Source organism: Pogona vitticeps, chromosome 1, assembly GCF_051106095.1.
Source record: "Pogona vitticeps strain Pit_001003342236 chromosome 1, PviZW2.1, whole genome shotgun sequence".
NCBI classification, from domain to species: Eukaryota; Metazoa; Chordata; class Lepidosauria; order Squamata; family Agamidae; genus Pogona; species Pogona vitticeps.
The window spans coordinates 16,454,640-16,473,241 of NC_135783.1; the positions used below are offsets into that span (position 1 = coordinate 16,454,640).

The window sequence follows — 18,602 nt, forward strand, 5'->3', positions numbered from 1 at the left end:
GTTACGTCTTATTTTCAGGGAAACAAGGTATAAACGAGGGACTCAAATGAAGTAGCAGTGGAAATTCAACCTGTATGTGCTAAGAAGATGGCTTACCTAGAACTGCAATGCATTCTACTGCTGCTTGCCAATCTTTGCTGTTTCTGTCAAAGTCGTAGAATAACCTTTTCATACAATCTTTTTGTGCTGCATCTCTCCTTTCTTCAGCATTGACAATGTCATTCAGCATCTTCTCTATGGCTTTTGTCCAGTAACGCTTATATCCCTTTCTGCTGGACTTCAACACATATTCATCAGGCAGATCCCGAGGCACTGCACTTTCTGCAATTTCCATTTGATAGCGGTTTCTGCCTGCGCCCCAATACATCATGGCTCTGACACCCAGCCGTTTGCGCTGCTCTTCCAAATACTTGCGAAGGCGTTCTTCAACATCACTTATATCCTCTAGAGCTTTATCATAATCAATGTCAAAGCCAGGTTTTGGATTAACTACACCAGTCTTTCGTGCAGTGCTGTGATCAAAAGCTGCCTCCCACTTGTCAAGTTCTGCTTTCAAGTCTGGGAAACGCCCTTCCGGATTTTTAGATTTGACCGTCACCATCTGTTTCAATGTTTTGGATTTAAAACCGCTAACAATATCTTGCAAAATTGAAATGATTTCAACTACAACATTAAATCCTTCTAATGCAGATAAGAAATCTATTATCTTCTTCTTGCTGTACCTCGCCTCTTCATACATAACAGCCCTGTTTTCTGGATGGTTCTGATTTTTAAGCGAAGACCCAATACTGTGAATTTTGCTCAAAAGCCTTTCAAGGTCTGGAACTTTTCTAAGAAGATCCCGGATTTCAGACATTTTGGCAGCCTCAGTTAATAGATCTTCAACTGCATCTAGACGGTCATTGATAGCACAAGGGTTACACAATGGCGCACAGATCCATTGTTTCAGGAGTCTCTTTCCAAAGGGTGTACAGCAAGTGTCAATACTTTCTAACAAGGTGCCTTCTACTGAACCAGTAGTTCCATTCTGAAATATTTCTAGGTTTGCTAGAGTTACTCCATCCAGCACCATCCTTTGGCTTGTTTTAGCAAAGATACTATGTGACTTAATTCCCTTTCCAATATCCACATCCACAGGAATGTATTCTTCAAATTTGGCCATTGATAAGATTTCCCTGTCAATAATGCATTTTTTAAGGTAATAGACACAACCCCCAAGAGCAGAGAGCGCAAGTTCACTGTTTTCAGCAGGAGTAAGTCCCAGTGAATCATTTTCTGCAGTCATGGATCTGATTACTGGAGGCAGAGCAAGTCTACCGTTGCCATTTTCCTTGTCATCGAAGTAGCCATCTTCAATGAAGATTTTTAATGTTTTGGATGCATTCCAAAACTGAGAGCCAGCAGCTAAACCTTCTTGCACAGTCGAGGGGAGTAAGCCTTTAAATACTTTCTGTGTTTCTACAGAAGGATTCCCTCGTTCAAAAAGAATCTGCACAGGAGTATAATGGGCCAAAAGAGTTCTAAGCCTTGAGGAATGACGATCATCCAAAAACTGCCCCACATAAAACTTTCCTACAGTTGTATCAACAAAGCATACCCCATAGGTATGACAGAGGCCAGCAGAATCACTAACTTTTTCTTTTACGCAAAGGAGATATCTGTTGTGGGTCTCTGAAAAGTCACCATCAAGGATACTGTAGGTTTGTGTCCCTTTGGAAATTATCCTGCACACTTTTCGATGCACAACCCTGTCAAATTTTGTTGGGTGAGCCAAGGATCTACAGCGTGCTTCCATCATTTCAGGAGTCTCTACCTGCTCAACACGGACAACTTTGTAACCTTTCTCAACCAGGATATTAGAGAACCTGTCAAAGGCTATTTCTGGGAAACCTGAGTGAGCCCATGTGCCTTTCATAAACACCAGTCCAAGCTTGTTAACTCCAACAACAGCATCCATGTGGTATAATTCATAGAACTTTCCAACTTTATAGAAGATCACACAGTCAAAGTACTGACTCTTCAGCTCCCACCACTTCCTCATTCCTGGAGTACAGTTTCTAAGGTAATCCTCCGGCACAAAAAGAGTACTTGGATCATAATCGGGATCATTTTGTCGTCTCCTATGAGCATCTTTCCTTTTGCCATCCTGGAGCCACTCAATTTTATCATGCTCCCACACAGCTGGAATAGAGTCTCCTCCGCCTCCATTAAGACTTGGCTGATAATCACAGCTTCCGGTAGCTGCAAAAGATTCCAACTTGAACATGATCTCAGATGAAAGATTGACTTCTCTGACGGGAGTTTCAGGGCGACCGATTTTAAGATCATCCCTCTGCAGGGGTTTATATGTCTTTTCCTGTGTCTGTTTAGGAGAAACTTTATTAATGGAACGTTTTGCTTTCTTTTCTGGGTCCTTCTCAGACTCACTATCTACTCCAACACTGTTTTCATCACTGCTGGCGTCATCTGGTTTAAAATCCATGTCTGAACCCTCACGATCACTATCCAAATCTATGACCTTCCTCTTTTTTGCTTTTCCATCCTGCTGCAGTCGTCCAGCTGTCCTTTTATTTCTATGTTTCAACTCTTTTGTCGCTGAAAAATCATCACCCTCATCACTCACCTGCTAAGAAAGAGAAAAGTCAGGAAATACAAAAATTGGATGTTTCAACGAAGCTGAAAAGTTAACACTGTAGCTGTAAGACATTCACAAAAACCATTCCTACCACCTCCTCTAAAAGCTGCATTTAACAGAAGACTCAAGAACAGGTTGTCTTAACTATGAATTCTTATGATGTGCTATCAAGTTGCCTTTCACTAACTATGAATGGGAGAAAGATTTTTGGCTTTCTGGCACAGCCACAGCTAGACTCTACTACAGCTAACAGCTGAATACAATGTCTCCAATAATCCATTCTGCTTGGGCATTACATACTTCTGTCACAAGTGATGTTTCACTATTCCCAAGATCTTAAGAAAGAAGACAATCAAGCTGTTGGGCTTTTCAAATGTGATGGAGACATATTGTTTAATGCCATCACTCAAAAATGATGAAATGTATACAGATATGTGACTATTTACAGTGGTTCAACATGCAAGTTAGCAACAATCACAAGCAAACCAATAATCTGCACCAGAGTTAAATGATTAAGTGCTCCCAGCTGTTTTAGACCCAGGGTCTGCAAACTTTTTCACCCAATGGACTGGCTGGGGAAAGTGGGGCACCCCCTGCGCTCATGCACAAACGAGTGCTCTCTTGTTTGTGCAGTGCTTGTGCGGGCACGCATTCGTGTGCAAACGGTGTGGTGCTTCTGCGGGCACGCGCTTGTGCGCAAATGGCGGCACAGTACTCGCATGGGCACGCTGGAGCACACGTACGCACGCGCAAACAGGCTGTGCAGGGGTGAGTGTGTGCAGGGGGGAGGTCTGTCTTTGCGGCCTGGCCTGGCTCAGGCCATGGACCAGGGGTTGGGGACCTCTGTTTTAGACTACTGCTCATAGCAGACCCAGTGATTATGATGATCAGTTATTTCAGGAATTAAGAGTCCAAAGCATTTGAAATACCCCAGGCTGCCTGCTCCAAGTACATGCAATAGCAAGAGCAGTACAAAACAAATTCTCTGGGAAACAGCAGTATACTGTTTTTCCACTCGTCAGCCAAAACCATACAAATAACATACAGGCATACAAGTTTACCTAACTGAAATGACAGGCCACATTCTTCACTTCTAGCTCACAAAACATGCTCTTCTAGTCCTTTGGTACTGCCCAACCCTGAGCTAAGTAACAAGTGTAAGTGGAACAATAGGCACAAAAAAATTCTTAAGTTTTCCTTACCAAGGGCTATCCTTTGCTACAGCAATGAAACATTAGACTACAGCTACCTAGGAACCACAGCTGCATCCATTGCAAAAATTCTTGTTTTTCAAAACCAGAAATGACTAGAAGTTCATATCTTGGGGGGGGCGGACAACCAAAAGCCACTATGCCTTGCTTTAGAAGACTGTCACTCCTGGAGGCTTCCAGTAACAGCTATTCTTTTTTAAAAAATAAAAATCTCTTATTGTTCAAGAGCTACAAAATTGTGGTGTAGGTGCAGAAAACCTGTAACTGTATTTCCCAAACTGTGGGCCATAGAATCATAGAGCTGGAAGAGACCACAGGGCCCATTGAGTCCAACCCCCTGCCATGCAGGAAACCCATCAAAGCACTCCCGACAGATGGCCATCCAGTCTCTGCTTAAAAATCTTCAAAGAAGGAGACTCCACCACCCTTCGAGGCAGCATATTCCACTGCCAACCAGCTCTGATTGTCAGGAAGTTCTTTCCGAGATTCAGGTGGAATTTCTTTTCCTGTAGTTTGAAACCATTTCTCCTCGTCCTAGTGTCTGGAGCCCTAGAAAACAAATCTGTCCCCTCTTCAACATGACATTTAAACATGGCTATCATGTCCCCTCTTAACCTTCTTTTTGTAAGGCTAAACATTCCCAGCTCCCTAAGCTGCTCCTCATAGGACATGGCTTCCAGACCTTTGACCATTTCGATCGCCCTCCTCTGGACACGTTCCAGGTTGTCAACATCCTTCTTGAACTGAGGTGCCCAGAACTGGACACAATACTCCAGGTGAGGTCTAACCAAAGCAGAATAGAGTAGTACTATCACTTCCCTTGATCTAGACACTGTACCTCTATTGATGCAACCAAGAATTGCACTGGCTTTCTTGGCAGCCACATCACACTGCTGACTCATGTTCAGTTTGTGGCCCACCAAGACTCCTAGATTCCTTTCACATGCATTACTGTCTAGCCAGGTGTCTTCCATTCTATATCTGTGCAGTTCATTTGGTATAATCTGTAAATTTAATCAGCATACGCTGATTACCCCACCTTCCCTGCACACAGACCCCATCGTCCCCCAACCAGTCCAGTGTCAAAAAAGTTGGGGAGCACTGCCTTAAACTATCTGTATATAGCAGTGGTGGTGAACCTTTTTGGGCTTGCATGCCCAAACTGGGAAGGGGGGAGGACAGCGGGGCAGTGTGCCCCAGAAGTGGTGGCGGCAGTGGCGGACCCAGAAGTCAACCACCTTCACATCCCCTTTCCCATCCTCCTTAGACACCCACTCCATGAAATCTCCCCTAAGCCCCTTCATTTCCCCTCGGGGACTCACGTAGATGGGCAAGGGCCACAGGAAGACAGCCGCCTCAGCCCCCACAGGGGACTTGAGCCGCACCTCCAGCTTCTTGCCCATCTTGAGGCAGTGTGGGGGCGGTGTGGCTTGAGAAACAAGACTGAGCAATGGGGGGGGACTGGGAAGGAGGGACCAAGAAAGAGCCGGTCTGACGAGAAGGAAGAAGAGGTCAGGTGGGGGCAGAGGAGTGGGGCAACCAGTGGCCGACTCCCACCATGCTAAGACCCAGCAGGCTGAGGCGGTGGAGGACCAACAAGCTGAGCCCAGGGAGGAGGAGGAGGAGGAGAGACAGGTGCTGCTCTGTCCCCGCCACTCGGACGCCTTTCTATTGTCACGCGCGCCAGGCTGGGTGCGGGCAGTTGCTCCTCAGAAGTCCTAAAAGCCACGCCACCTCCATTTTGAGCCATTTCTCCTCCCTCCCTTCTTCCCTCCCTCGCTCCGTTCATGTGGCGCACATGCGCAAAACGGCCTTCCAGGGAAAGGGAAGGAAAACAACCCCCCCACGCACTTGCACGCGCGTGCTCTCTGTCCCTGGAGCCGCTTTCCTTCAGGAGGAGCAAGTAGGAAACATTGCGAGCTGGCGACGCCAACCAACTAAAGACAGAGAAAAAGGGGGAAGCGGGAGTGCACAAGCCTCGGGAGGCGGGAGGGAATTCAAAAGCACGCCAAAGGAATGGCCCGCATGTGGCACATGCGCGCAAAGCTGCCCACACCGATCTTATGTGTATAGAACAGTTTGGCTGCGCAGGGCGAGGGTGTGCGATCTGGTGACCCATGGCTTACGTGCCGGCAGAAAGGGCTCCGCGTGCCAGCTGTGGCATGCATGCCACAGATTTGCCATCACTGGTATATCACATAATCTCTGCTCCCATCTAGTGGCCAGTCCTGGTAATACATCCTCAGGAGGTGTATTTATGTGTGTGTGATTTTTTTCTTATTTTAGAAAAATTTTCAAGCACTGGATAAGGGTAATGCTCCCATGAATACAGGAGTCCTATTGTACTGGGGATCCGCAGCCAGCAAAGGGAGTAATGAATCAAAACATTTGGGAGTCATTGTCCCATCACTGGGCTACAGGGAACACAGTTATGACATCTGTAATTATTGAAACAATCCTTTCTGATAGAAAGGCAGGCACTCATCTATAAAAGGCTAGTCCCTAACAAGCACAAAAGGTCACTCTTATTTTTTGTAAATCGTTCTTAAAAACAGCGTTAAAAATCACCTCTGTATCTTCATCATCATCTTCCTCACTTTCTGAAGGTTTGTCACACACTGCAAGATCAAGTCGCTCACTTTTATCTATTTGCATTGCAGCATCTGCCAATTCCATTGCTCTTTTAATTTCAGGCTTTGAACTGTAAAACATACCTCCCCTCTGGGTATCTCTACCACCAGAACCTGTGTGACAGAGGATATGGTTACAAACCAAATTTTGGATAAAATGGAGCCAAAGTAAATTAGGTACATAATTCTACAGAAAGGAAGGAAGGAAGGGAGAGGGAGGGAGGGAAGGAAGGAGGGAAAAAAGGAAGGCAGGCAGGCAAGCAGGTGGATGATTTCTTAATTAGCAAGTAGTGGTTTCATCTATCTTTCCTTTGAGAACATCTCACTTAATTAGATTTCAACTGGCAACTGGACCCTTTCTCTCTTACTAAGATTAAAAGTCTATAAGCAGGAAAGATCAGAGCCTCTTGGACTTCATACACAACCTGTTATTCTGCTGGACCATCCAAGGAGCCTGCACTTCACATATGCTCTGGCAACCTATTATTTTTTTCAGATGTCCTTTTGCTTAAGTGTTTGGCTCAGAGCTATACAGCTTTCTTATTTTTCCTGCTGTATTACCAAACCATATTTCCATACTGACTTTTTCTAATTTGGCACAATTTGATCTTTTTACAATTTGGCTACACTTAGTAAGATATAATATTTTCTCCACTGATTGTGTAGTTTGCTGTATTTGGCCTTCCAACAAAATCTGGTCCTAAATTCATCCTTGTTCCTTGATCTTGATACCTCTAGTTTACTGCCTGCTTCAGATTCCAAGGGCAAAAGTTTTCACTGTATCAGGATTTATTTCCTTACAGGAACACAAGGCGAAGCCAGAGAGCTTCAAGTTTCCTTTAGCCTTAGCTGAAATCTAGTATGGAGATAATAGTGCTGGATTTGGGTGCTGATTTAGCCTAAGTGGCAACCACTTCTGAGGAGGCCAAAACATGGCAAACCTGCGAGTCTCCCTTGGTATAGACTGGATTTGGGTCAGATAATGGAAGGGACCGCCCCCCTCCACAACTGGTATGATAATGGTCAGGTAGTAGAGTAAGTAACTTGGTGCTAGCCTGACATTTAAAACCACAGCTCCAAAAAGCATAATCCAGTATGACCAGCAGGCAGGTTATTTTACTAGTGCAAAATGTCTGAAAAATGCTAACTACACTATTTTACCCTACTGGGTACCTTTTCCAGTGAAGCAACAAACAACACTTTCCAAGCATCAGTTACTGGAATCAAGTGGAAGTGGCAGCATTAGCACAAGAACACCAGGTTGCTGTATTCTGTCATACCATCTCTTACCTTCATATGGTCTTAAGTATCTAATGCTAACCCAGCCTCTTGATGGGTCATCATCAAAAAACTGTACATGGATGCGAGATGCTCTTCCTCTACCCCTGAAAAGTATTCCTTCTGTTGGATGCTTGTACACAAGGCTTGGCCACCATGGGTAACCTTCAAGTTTGGCCCAAACCAAATCTCCAGGTGTAAAGTCACAGAAGTCACTGTAAAAAGAAAAAACAGGTACACATATTGGTTTACTGTTTTGATTTGCATTCTATCTATCCCCTACAACTGGGACACAAAACAGCTTATAATAAATACAGTGGTGCCACGCATAGCGACGATAATCCATTCCGGAAAAATCGTCACTATCCGGATTTGTTGCTATGTGGGGAAAAAAAGCCCATAGGAATGCATTAAAACGCCTTTAATGCGTTCCTATGGGCTTAAAAACTCAGCTTATGCGAAAGTCCTCCATAGGGGCTATGATGAACTTGTTTATGAAAGTTAAATGGTAAATCACTATTTTACTTTATAGGTACAAAATTAGTCTGGAAAAATCCTTTTGATTTCTGTGTGTGAGTTAGAGAGGAAAATTTCCAAGGACGGTTTCTTTTGCAGCTCAAGGTGACCTTTATCTTGTAACCAAGCAACTATCTTAGCCCAGAAGGAGCAAGGACATAACTCTTTATTTAAGACTCATGGAACGAAGAAGAAAGAAGATTTCCAGCATGAGAGGAGAGGAGGTTTTCCAGCACGGAGAGAGTTAGAAGATGGACGTCAGAAGAACTTTATTTTTGAAAAGGACAGTAAGACTGATTTCTACCTAATAGAATCTACAGTTTTGTTTGAAAATGTAGTTTTACTGGAATTGGAGAGAAGGTCAGCCTTCCTCTAATTATAATAGTGGTTTGTTATTTTCGTTTTTTATAGAGGAATTCTGTCTTTTGGTGATGGCTGGGGTTGGAAATAATAGATTATGGAAATATGTCTTGTTTTACTTGCTTAAACAATTTTCTTTCTTATCTTTATATATTTCTAATAAAATATAAAAATGATAAATGTCTGGAAGTTGGCTTCTTGGATAGACCATAAGCTACAATAGTTAATTGGCTTATTTAGACTGATCTGCTCAATACGGCCACGTTTACTTAATGCTACCATTTGGGTCCTACATATTAAAGAGTACTAGGAAGATTAGATTCCCTAGAACTCCTGTAAGTGCTTTTGTTCTTTCTTAAATCGGGTCAGACTTCGGAGAAAGAGTGTTCAGCTGTCCTAGGGTAAAATTAATGGACCCGATTTTGCCTGGTAAAGCAGCTGATCATTCCGGACCCTCTCTGTCTCGTGTAAAAGCAGTTTCTTAGGAAATTTGGCTTTTAGCACAGGGGCGGTCATTTTCGGTGCCTCTAAAGCGAGGCAACACAGCGGGGGCGGCCATTTTGGAACCGCCGATCAGCTGTGCGAAAATGGGGCCTTTGGGAGGACCGCGGGGGAGCCCTCCTCTGCAGTCCTCCCAAAGCCCCCACCAGTATTTTCGCCCTGCTGATTGGCGGGGCTTCGGGATGATGGGGGGAAGCGCTTCCCCGCGATCATCCTGAAACCCCGCCGATCAGCTGTGCCGGCATTTTCGCCCAGCAATAATCACAAAGCGATTTTTCCCAATGGAGAACATCGCAATGCGATCACTTTTGCGATTGCAAAATCTTCATTGCTATGCGGATTCGTCGTTAAACGGGGCGCCCGTTAAGCGAGGCACCACTGTATAGCCATAAATTCATTATATTACCAATATACAAGGGCTGTAAAACAGTCAAAACTGATTACAGACATTTTTAATGAATGGTTCTCAGACTCCCACCTCTTGCAACGACAGAAATTAAACATGTGCATCTTTCTTTCATCAGCAGTAACCATTTATATTTGCTATGATGTAAAAGCAAGAGAAAGTATATCCAGGTATGCAGGGAGATCCTTTAACAGTCAACATCCCAATCCCAAAGAAAGGCAGTGCCAAAGAATGCTTCAACTACCGTACAATTGCACTCATTTCACACGCTAGCAACGTTATGTTCAAAATCCTACAAGGCAGGCTTCAGCAGTATGTGGATTGAGAACTCCCAGAAGTACAAGCTGAATTTCAAAGGGGCAGAGGAACCAGAGACCAAATTGCTAACATGCGCTGGATTATGGAGAAAGCCAGAGAGTTCCAGAAAAACATCTACTTCTGCTTCATTGACTATGCAAAAGCCTTTGTGTGGACCACAGCACACTATGGCAAATTCTTAAAGAAATGGGTGTGCCACCTTATCCATCTCCTGAGAAATCTATATATAGGAGAAGAAGCAACAGTTAGAACTGGATATGGAACAACTGATTGGTTCAAAATTGGGAAAGGAGTACAACAAGGCTGTATTATTGTCCACCTGCTTATTTAACTTATATGCAGAATATATCATGCGAAAGGCCGGACTGGATGAATCCCAAACCGGAATTAAGATTGCCGGAAGAAATATCAACAACCTCAGATGTGCAGATGATACCACTCTGATGGCAGAAAGTGAGGAGGACTTAAAGAACCTCTTAATGAGGGTGAAAGAGGAGAGAGCCAAAAATGGTCTGAAGCTCAACATAAAAAAACTAAGATCATGGCCACTGGTCCCATCACCTCCTGGCAAACAGAAGGGGAAGATATGGAGGCAGTGACAGATTTTGCTTTCCTGAGGAGAGTCACTGTGGCAGTATGTTGAAAATCCTCCTGATGATGAGGGACGTGCAAACGATGATAAAGCAAGAGCCACAATAATATTGTATTTGGAAGATTTGCAACTGACTTAGGGTGAGGAATATGAAAACAAGCCAGGAGTGTTGGCAGGCACTCAGGAATGTCTATGTATGAGATATAGCCGGGTCCAAAATGGCTGTGGCACATAAGCTACATCACAAGATTTTAATGCCTGGAGAAGATGTGTCTAACCATATTAAAGAGATGTTAGATTTATTTCTCCATCTGCAGGAGCAAGGCATGGAGTTTGACCAGTCACACCAGTGTTTTGTGATTCTGAGCAGCCTAGATGACAGCTGGGAGAATCTGGTGATAAGTTTGGAAAACATGCCAGAGAAAGACCTGATAGCACAATATTTGTCCAGGAGACTTGTGGAGGAGGACCAGAGGTGACGTGATAAGGCAGTGGAGAAGGTCTTTTATCAACATAAACCAAGAGGGTCCGGTCCATAGATGACTTCACAGCCAGCCAAGAAAAAGTTTTATCAACAAACGCGGAAGCATGAAGGTCATTCAAGCTTGTGGAATAGATAGCGGAGCTTCTCAGCATGTGTGCCAGAGAAAAGAGTTGTTCACAAACTTAACCCCTTCAGCTCAAAAGGCAATGAAGCTAGCAGATGGAAAGTCAGCATCTGTACAGTGGTGCCTCGCAAGACAATGTTAATTCGTTCCACGAAAAATGCTGTCTTGCGAAAACATCGTCTTGTGAAACGCGGTTCCCCATTGGAATTCACTGAAATCTATTTAATGCTTTCCAATGGGGAAAAATCGTCGTCTTGCAAAAATCGTCCATAGGAAACCATCATCTTGCGAAGAGCAACAGCAATCGCAAAAACTAATTGTCTTGCGGATTGTTTTGCGAGGCAATTGTCTTGCGAGGCACCACTGTAATTGGAACAGGTTCTATGTTTGCAAACTATTTAAAACAAACTCTAAAAAATGTCCTGTGTGTGCCAAGTTTAGAGAATAATTTATTAAGTGTATCAAGTCCAGATAAAGACAGCTACACTATAATTTTTGAGAAAGGCAGATACAAAATAACGAAAAATGATGCACAGGTGGCAAATGGATCATCTATATGTGATGAATCAGAGCCAAATGAATGAAGCCATAAATGTGGTTAACAATTCAGAACCACATGAAAAGTGTATACATAGCATACATAGAAAGTTAGGTCATGTAAACTTTGGAATTTTAAACAAAACTAAAAAAAGTTGTGCCTGATCTAAATATTAAAAACTGTGAGAAATATTTAGATTGTAACATATGTAAATTAACCAAATCAAAGGCTTTTCCTGTGAGCAAGAAAAGCAAAAGAGTCAGTGACAAGATTTTTCAGTTGGTTCATCTTGATGTTGTGGGACCACTGCAGCCCACAAAAGGTGGTAATAGGTTCTGTTTAATTATAATAGATGACTATTCACATTATAGCTACGTCTATGTAATGAAACATAAGAGTGAAACTTTCCAAAGATTTAAAGATTTTGTTGCCATGGTAGAACGAAGATTTTAGTATTCCTGTAGTGTCTGTTCAGACAGATTGAGAGGGAGAGTTTTCAGCACATTATTTTGTAGATTGGCTTAAGAAAAAAGGCATTCATCACAGGTGTACAAATGTAGCCACACCTACTGAGAATGGAGTTGCAGAAAGAAGAAACGGAATTTTGCAAACTGTATTAGACTCATTACTTGCTGATGCTAAGTTACCCAGAGGTTTTTGGGGTAAAGCCATAAAATGTGCTAATTATATTATGAACAGAGTGTGGAACTCTGCAGTAGAAAAAAAACTATTTTCTATTACATGGGAGACAACCTTGTTTGAAACACATGAAAATATTGGCTGTCATGCTTGGGTTTATATACCCAAAACATGCAGGAAAAAAGGTAGCCCTAAGGCAAGGAAGTTGATTTTCTTAGGCTATCAAACAGGAAGCAAAAGTTACAGATTTTGTGATCAGTATGGAAATGTGAATTAGCAGGACAGCTAATTTTTGTAAACATGAGAACTGGTCACAAATTCATGCAAACGGTGAAATACTTTTGCCAGTCTAAAAATAGACAAGAGAGGTTTGAAAATGAGGAAGAACAAAGTGAGGCACATGAAGAAGGAAATGGAGCTATAGAAGGGAAACATGAGACATGTAGTGAACCTGAGGAAATTGTTCATAGGGGTCTAATGTTGGTGTTCCACCTGAGAGGTTTACAGCATCATATACTGTATATATATGGGGTAATGTCTAATCCTAAAAGTTATGAGCAGATGTTAAAACTGCCTCATGCCCAAAGAGAAAAAATGGTTGGTGGCAGATACATAAGGCACATTTGGTGGATAAAAGTTTTATATTGCAGCAAAAGTAAGCATTGCAAAACCTTGCAAAAGCACTGGAATTGTGTCAAAAGAGTGCTGAGATACTTAAAGGGAACCATAGATTGCAAGTTGAAGTTAAATGCATCTAACAATCTGAAATCAGAGTGCTATGCAGATTCAGATTGGGGTTCATGTGAAACTAAAAGAAAATCAATTTCTGGAATGGCTATCAGTCTAGGTGAAGCTTTAATCGGATGGAAGCCATTGAGGTGGTGCTGGGTAGGGAGTAAAACATGCCCATGTAAAAGAGAGGTTAGATATCTTACATCTATCCCCTCTTCTAGTCCTACCCCCAACCAGATGGTAGCAGGTGACCATATCATCAAACCCTCGAGCCACACGGTGCTGTTGATGAATGCCAGGTCAGTACAAAATAAGACTTCCCTCATCCATGATGTAATTCTGGATGAGGGTGCTGGCCAGGCGTGCATTAATGAGATCGGGGTGGGAGAGGAGGGCGGTGTCCGCCTGGGTACTCGGTCCAGCATAAATGTCGTTCGGAGGGTCGGGGAGGGGGAGTTGCTATAGTCTATAAGAGTTCTATCTCTTTGACCAGGCCTCCTATCCCTTTGAGAGGAGGTCTTGAGGGCCTGTATTGTGTGTTGGGCTTACAAGACTGATTGGGGGTTCTGTTGGTGTACTGCCCACCCTGCTGTGTACCAACAGCCTCCCTGTCTGAGGTAGTCTCAGACCTGGTGTTGAGGACTGTGGCGGAATGCCCAAGTCACGCCTGTCCATCATATGGAGCTCTAGGGCAGGAGCCTATGGTGGAGGACCTGGACTGCTAATCAGCTCGCTGTGATGAGTTTGCCACTGATTTTGAGGGGGAAATCGCTCAGATCCGCAGTGGGTTGGACTCCACCGTTACTGCAGAATCAGAGGATGTGTACAGTGTGCCTTGCTTAGGTCAAGTATTAATGGATGAGTTTCAATTGTTGAGATCTGAGGGTGTGGACAAGGTGCTTGGATCTGTCCGTTCCACCACCACTCCATTCAACCCTTGCCCATCTTGGCTAACTGGAAGATCTGATGGGGGGGTGGGTTCGCACCTGGGTCCAGGAGGCCATGAACGCCTCTTTGAGAGAGGGAGTGGTCCCTACCACCTTGAAAGAGGTGGTAATTTGACCACTCCTTAAAAAGCCTAACCTGGACCCAAGGCTGGTGGTTAACTACCTACCAATGGTGAACCTCCCTTATTTGAGCAAAGTGTTGGAGCGGGTTGTGGCCAGGCAACTCCAGGCACTGCTGGATGAAACAGGATCCATTTTAATCGGGTTTCAGGCCAAGTTTTGGCACGAAGACTGCCTTGGTCACCCTGTACAATGACCTTTGCCGGGAGAGACACAGGGGGAGTGTGACCCTGTTGATACCCCTGGACCTCTCAGAGGCTTTCAACACCATTGACCATAGTGTCCTTCTGGACAGGCTGGCTGGGTTGGGAGCACCACTTTACGATGGTTCCGCTCCTTCCTGGCTGACCGTGTCCAGAAGGTAGTGCTGAAGGACAGTTGCCCTGTCCCATGGCATTTATGTCATGGAGTTCCTCAGGGCTTGATACTGTCCCCCATGCTGTTTAACATCTACATGAAACCGCTGGGAGAGGTCATCAGGAGATTTGGGCTGAGGAGTCAGCAATATGCTGGCAATACTCAGCTCTACCTCTCGTTTTCCACCAATCCAGGTGAGGCAGTTTCTGTGTCTGGACCTGATAACGGACTGGATTGGGGTTAATAGATTGAAACTGAATCCAGACAGTGCTGTTAGTGGGTGCTTCACTGGACAGGCTAAAGGGCCATTTCCCTGCCCTGAATGGGGTTACACTGTCCCTAAGGCAGCATTCCCCAAACTTTTTGGGACCGCGGACCGGCTAAGCCTCTGAGGAAGGCAGGGAGGCCCCCTGCAGGTTGGCGCGCACGCAAAGCAGTGGGGGAGCGCTCACACCGGGGCTGGCATGCGCGCAAAGCAGCTGTGGGGAGGGGAGTGCGTGCAGAGGGGGAGGTCTCTCTTCGTGGTCCGGTCAGCCTCCACAGCCGGAAGGGGGGAGGGAGCAATGTTCGCAAGCAACTGCCCACCATCCCTCCATGCACATAGGCAGCCAGGCGGCCATCCAGCCCCGCCAGGATGCTCCAGGGCACTCATGGCCCCTGCCCCAGCCTGCTTGCTCGCCCACTCCTGCTCCTACTGCTTGGCCGGGATGTTCAGGTGGCCTTTGTGTGCCCGCGATGGTAAGGGCTGGGTGGGTGGCGCCTTTGCCTGCCGTGCAGGCCACTGCCTTTTCCTGGGGGAGACGTGGCGGCAGAGGGGCGGATTCCAGCTCCCCAGGTGACCGGCTGGCTGGCTGGCTCGCCCCTTGCGCGGACAATGGCCTGCCAGGCGCAGGCAGGAGGGGCGGCTGAGCTGGGCTGGCCCCCCTCTGCCGCCATCATCATCATCTGCCTCGAGCGGAGGCTCCTCTTGGGGATTGGGCCCTCGAGAAGCTCTGGCTCCGGCCCCCACCACGTTTCCCAGAGGCACCTCGAGCCACCATGACAACACTTTCATGGAAGAAAAAGCTGAAAGAAAGCTGTGAGGCCATGGGAAGCAAGAAAGAGCTGCTGAAACCAATCTGGCATGCCTTCACCACCCTCGATCTGGACTGGAGCGGCAAAGTCTCAAGTCAGCAGCTCTTCCTTCAGACTTCCCATGGCCGCGCGGCTTTCCTTGGGAAAGGCCATCGGAAGCCTGAAGGAAGAGCTGCTGACTTGGAGACTTCGCCGCTTCGGTCCAGGTCGAGGGCGGTGAAGGTGTGCCAGATCGGTTTCAGCAGCTCTTCCTTCAGGCTTCCCATGGCCATGCGGCTTTCCTTCGGCTTTTCCTTCCATGGGAAGTGGCAAAGTCTCCAAGTCCAAGCTCAAGGCAAGCCAGAAGGTGTGCGTGTGTGTATGGGAGCGATAAGATCTAACGTCTCTTCCCCCTCTAGCGGCGGGCACTTTCTGCCTTTGCCAACAGCACACTGTTGAAACACTTCTCCTTTTCCCCTCAGTGGAAGGCTGGCAAGGGAAGGCGGGAGGACCTTCACGCACTCCCTGTTGGGCTCGCCTCTTCTGCTTCTGCCAGGGGAGCACAGGAAGAGACGGGTACGTGGAGCAGACAAAACACCGGCAGAGCACGAAGCTGTCAGGCGGTGGCAATAGACGGTAAAGAACTGAGCATGTGCTTCCGCCCAGCGAAGTCCCAGCGTGTTTCAGAATTCAAAGACTGGGATCGCGCTGGGAGGCGCTTAATGTCCGGCTTTTCATCGTGCCGGGGGGGGGGAGGTCTGTCTCCGTGGCCCGGACCAGCTCGGCCCACAGACCGGCACCAGGCCGCGGACTGGGGGTTGGGGACCTCTGCCCTAAGGGACAGGGTCCACAGCCTGGGGGTGCCCCTGGACCCCAGTCTAACTTTGAAAGACCAGGTGGACTCGGTGGCCAGGGACGCCTTCCTTCAGAGACACTGCCTGTTCTGGGTGAGTATTTTATTGTATTTACACTGTATGTACAGTACAGGGGTCTTGCAGCTTGGGATTGGGTTAGGTGGCTAGGTGGGGGGTATATTATTGTGCTGGCTGTTGATTTTAAAATCAGAAAACTGTTTGCAAAGGTCTGTCTGGCTGTTGGCTTCTAAAATGCATTTTAGTCTTTTGGCTGCTTGGTTTAAAATGTGTTGTTGTAAAATGTGTGGGTTTAAAATGTGTTTTAGACTCCAAATTCTCCCCCACCCCATTCTCTTCTCTCTTTTTGTGCTCAAAAGCACAAACCTGTGTCTGAGGGGGTCTGTGTGCCCCAGTGATGACCTTCTTCCTTTCTTTCCTCTTTCCCCCATTGTTCCCTCCATCCCTCCTTTCCTGCCCTTTTAAAAGAAGAAAAATTCTACCCCCAGGTGGTAGAGGACGGATTAACTGGTTTTGCATTAGTTCCTATAGGAACTAAAACTCCGACTTACAAACCGTGCCTTGACATAAGAACAAAAAACAGCCGGAACAGATTAATCGGGTTTCGGTGCATTCCTATGGGAAATGCTGATTTGACTTAAGAACGTTTTGATTTACGAACATCTTCTGGGACGGATTAAGTTCATAAGTCAAGGCACCACTGTACATTTGTCAAAGAACAGAAGGAAGGAAGCTCTGTGACATATACGTGCATCACATAGGATTTAGCCCCATGTCTTCCTATGAAGTTGAAATATAGTTCAAACTTCAAAAATTTCAGCAACAAAGATACAAAAAAAAAATCCCAACATGGGTAGCACCTTTTGAAGCTTTCACACAACCTTCTCTGATCTCGAAAGAACTGAGATATACAATCTTTGGCTTTTAACCAAAGATCAACAACTAAAAATACACAGGAGCTGAAGAAAACAGGTCTACCAACGGACTGGTGGGCGATGTTGAAATTAGAATCAAGGTTTTAAAAAGATAAAATAATGGGCTTTTATGAAGGGAAGGTACAGGTGGATGACTTATGGATCTACACCAGTGATAAGATTATACAATTTATTATAAATTGTTAGAATACAATTTAGAAGATGAAAGGGTGAAAGCAGTAATGATTAAATGGGCACAGAATTTTGGTTATAATATAGAAATAGATGATTGGACTCGAATGTGGAATGATAACTATAAATGGATTAAGCCAGTAAATCTGAGAGAAAATGTCTTAAAAGATGTTTTATAGATGGCATCTCACACCTGTAAAATTGGCAAAAATGGCGTCGGGGTTAGTAACTCATGTTGGAAGTGTGATAAGCAACCTGGGACTTTTTTTCATATGTCGTGGACATGCGATAAAGTAAAAACATTTTGGAGACAGATAAAAAAAATATGATACAAGAAATTATACAACAAAAATAGCCTTTAAATGTTTTTACTGAATATAATGCCAGAAATTGTTGATAAAAAAATTAAATATATGCTGTTACACATATTCACAGCTGCAAGGCTGATATGGGCCCAAAAATAGAAAAACCAGGAGAACCCGAAGGTGGAAGAGCTGATTAAAAAAATATTGGATATTGCAGAAATGGGTAGCCTTTCAGAAGACCTACATGAGAACCCAGGAACATGTGTTAAAGAAAGCTGGAAAATATTCTATGATTAGGTCCAGAAACAATTATAAGTAGAGAATATAGTATATGTTATGGATTTTAGTATGGTGACACAGCCATAGAGCCAAGATTATATTGTATTACTGTAACCACTTTCCTCCCCCCCCCTTTCTTTCTTTTTTCCTCTTCTCCCCTTTATCTGTTTTCTTATGAGTGTTGTTCATGGATGTTATATATTAAAAAATTAAATTAGTTTTAAAAAGAAAAGAAAAAAGAAATATAGTCCAAACCTATTTAGCACTGGTTGATGATGCATGGGGTCTCTAAAGCAACCATTCTCACCCTTTTTTCCCCGCCCACAGCCATAAACACAATATGAAACAAATATAGACCAAATCAGGATTGTATAAGTCACATAAGGAGTGGAACTGATTCCTTTCTGGGGAGCCCTTGAAATGTGCCAGGCCTGCTCTAAAGAACACGTAGACACTGAGACATGGCATTATCAGGAAACTCATTTATGATTTTACTTGTTCTGCATTTTTTTATCTATCAGTATTCAGATAATTGTGAACACCATTGATTGTTCAAATAATTGAGCTCCAATGGCTCTTTTAATGGAAAAGGGTTTAAA

General features: G+C 44.7%; 1 protein-coding gene across 2 annotated transcripts in view; it reads right to left on the reverse strand.

The window, feature by feature from the left end:
• Window positions 1-18,602, reverse strand: part of MSH6 (mutS homolog 6) — a 36,666-nt gene that overhangs the window by 8,302 nt on the left and 9,762 nt on the right. The window contains exons 2-4 of one of the 2 annotated variants that reach the window (XM_020794754.3): window positions 7,767-7,969; window positions 6,415-6,590; window positions 97-2,623 (exon numbers count right to left, since the gene is read on the reverse strand). In XM_020794754.3, the coding sequence (XP_020650413.3) occupies window positions 97-2,623; window positions 6,415-6,590; window positions 7,767-7,969 (2,906 nt within the window). Of the gene's footprint in view, window positions 1-96; window positions 2,627-6,414; window positions 6,591-7,766; window positions 7,970-18,602 lie in introns of both variants that reach the window. The other variant, XM_020794753.3, reaches the window with a different exon arrangement.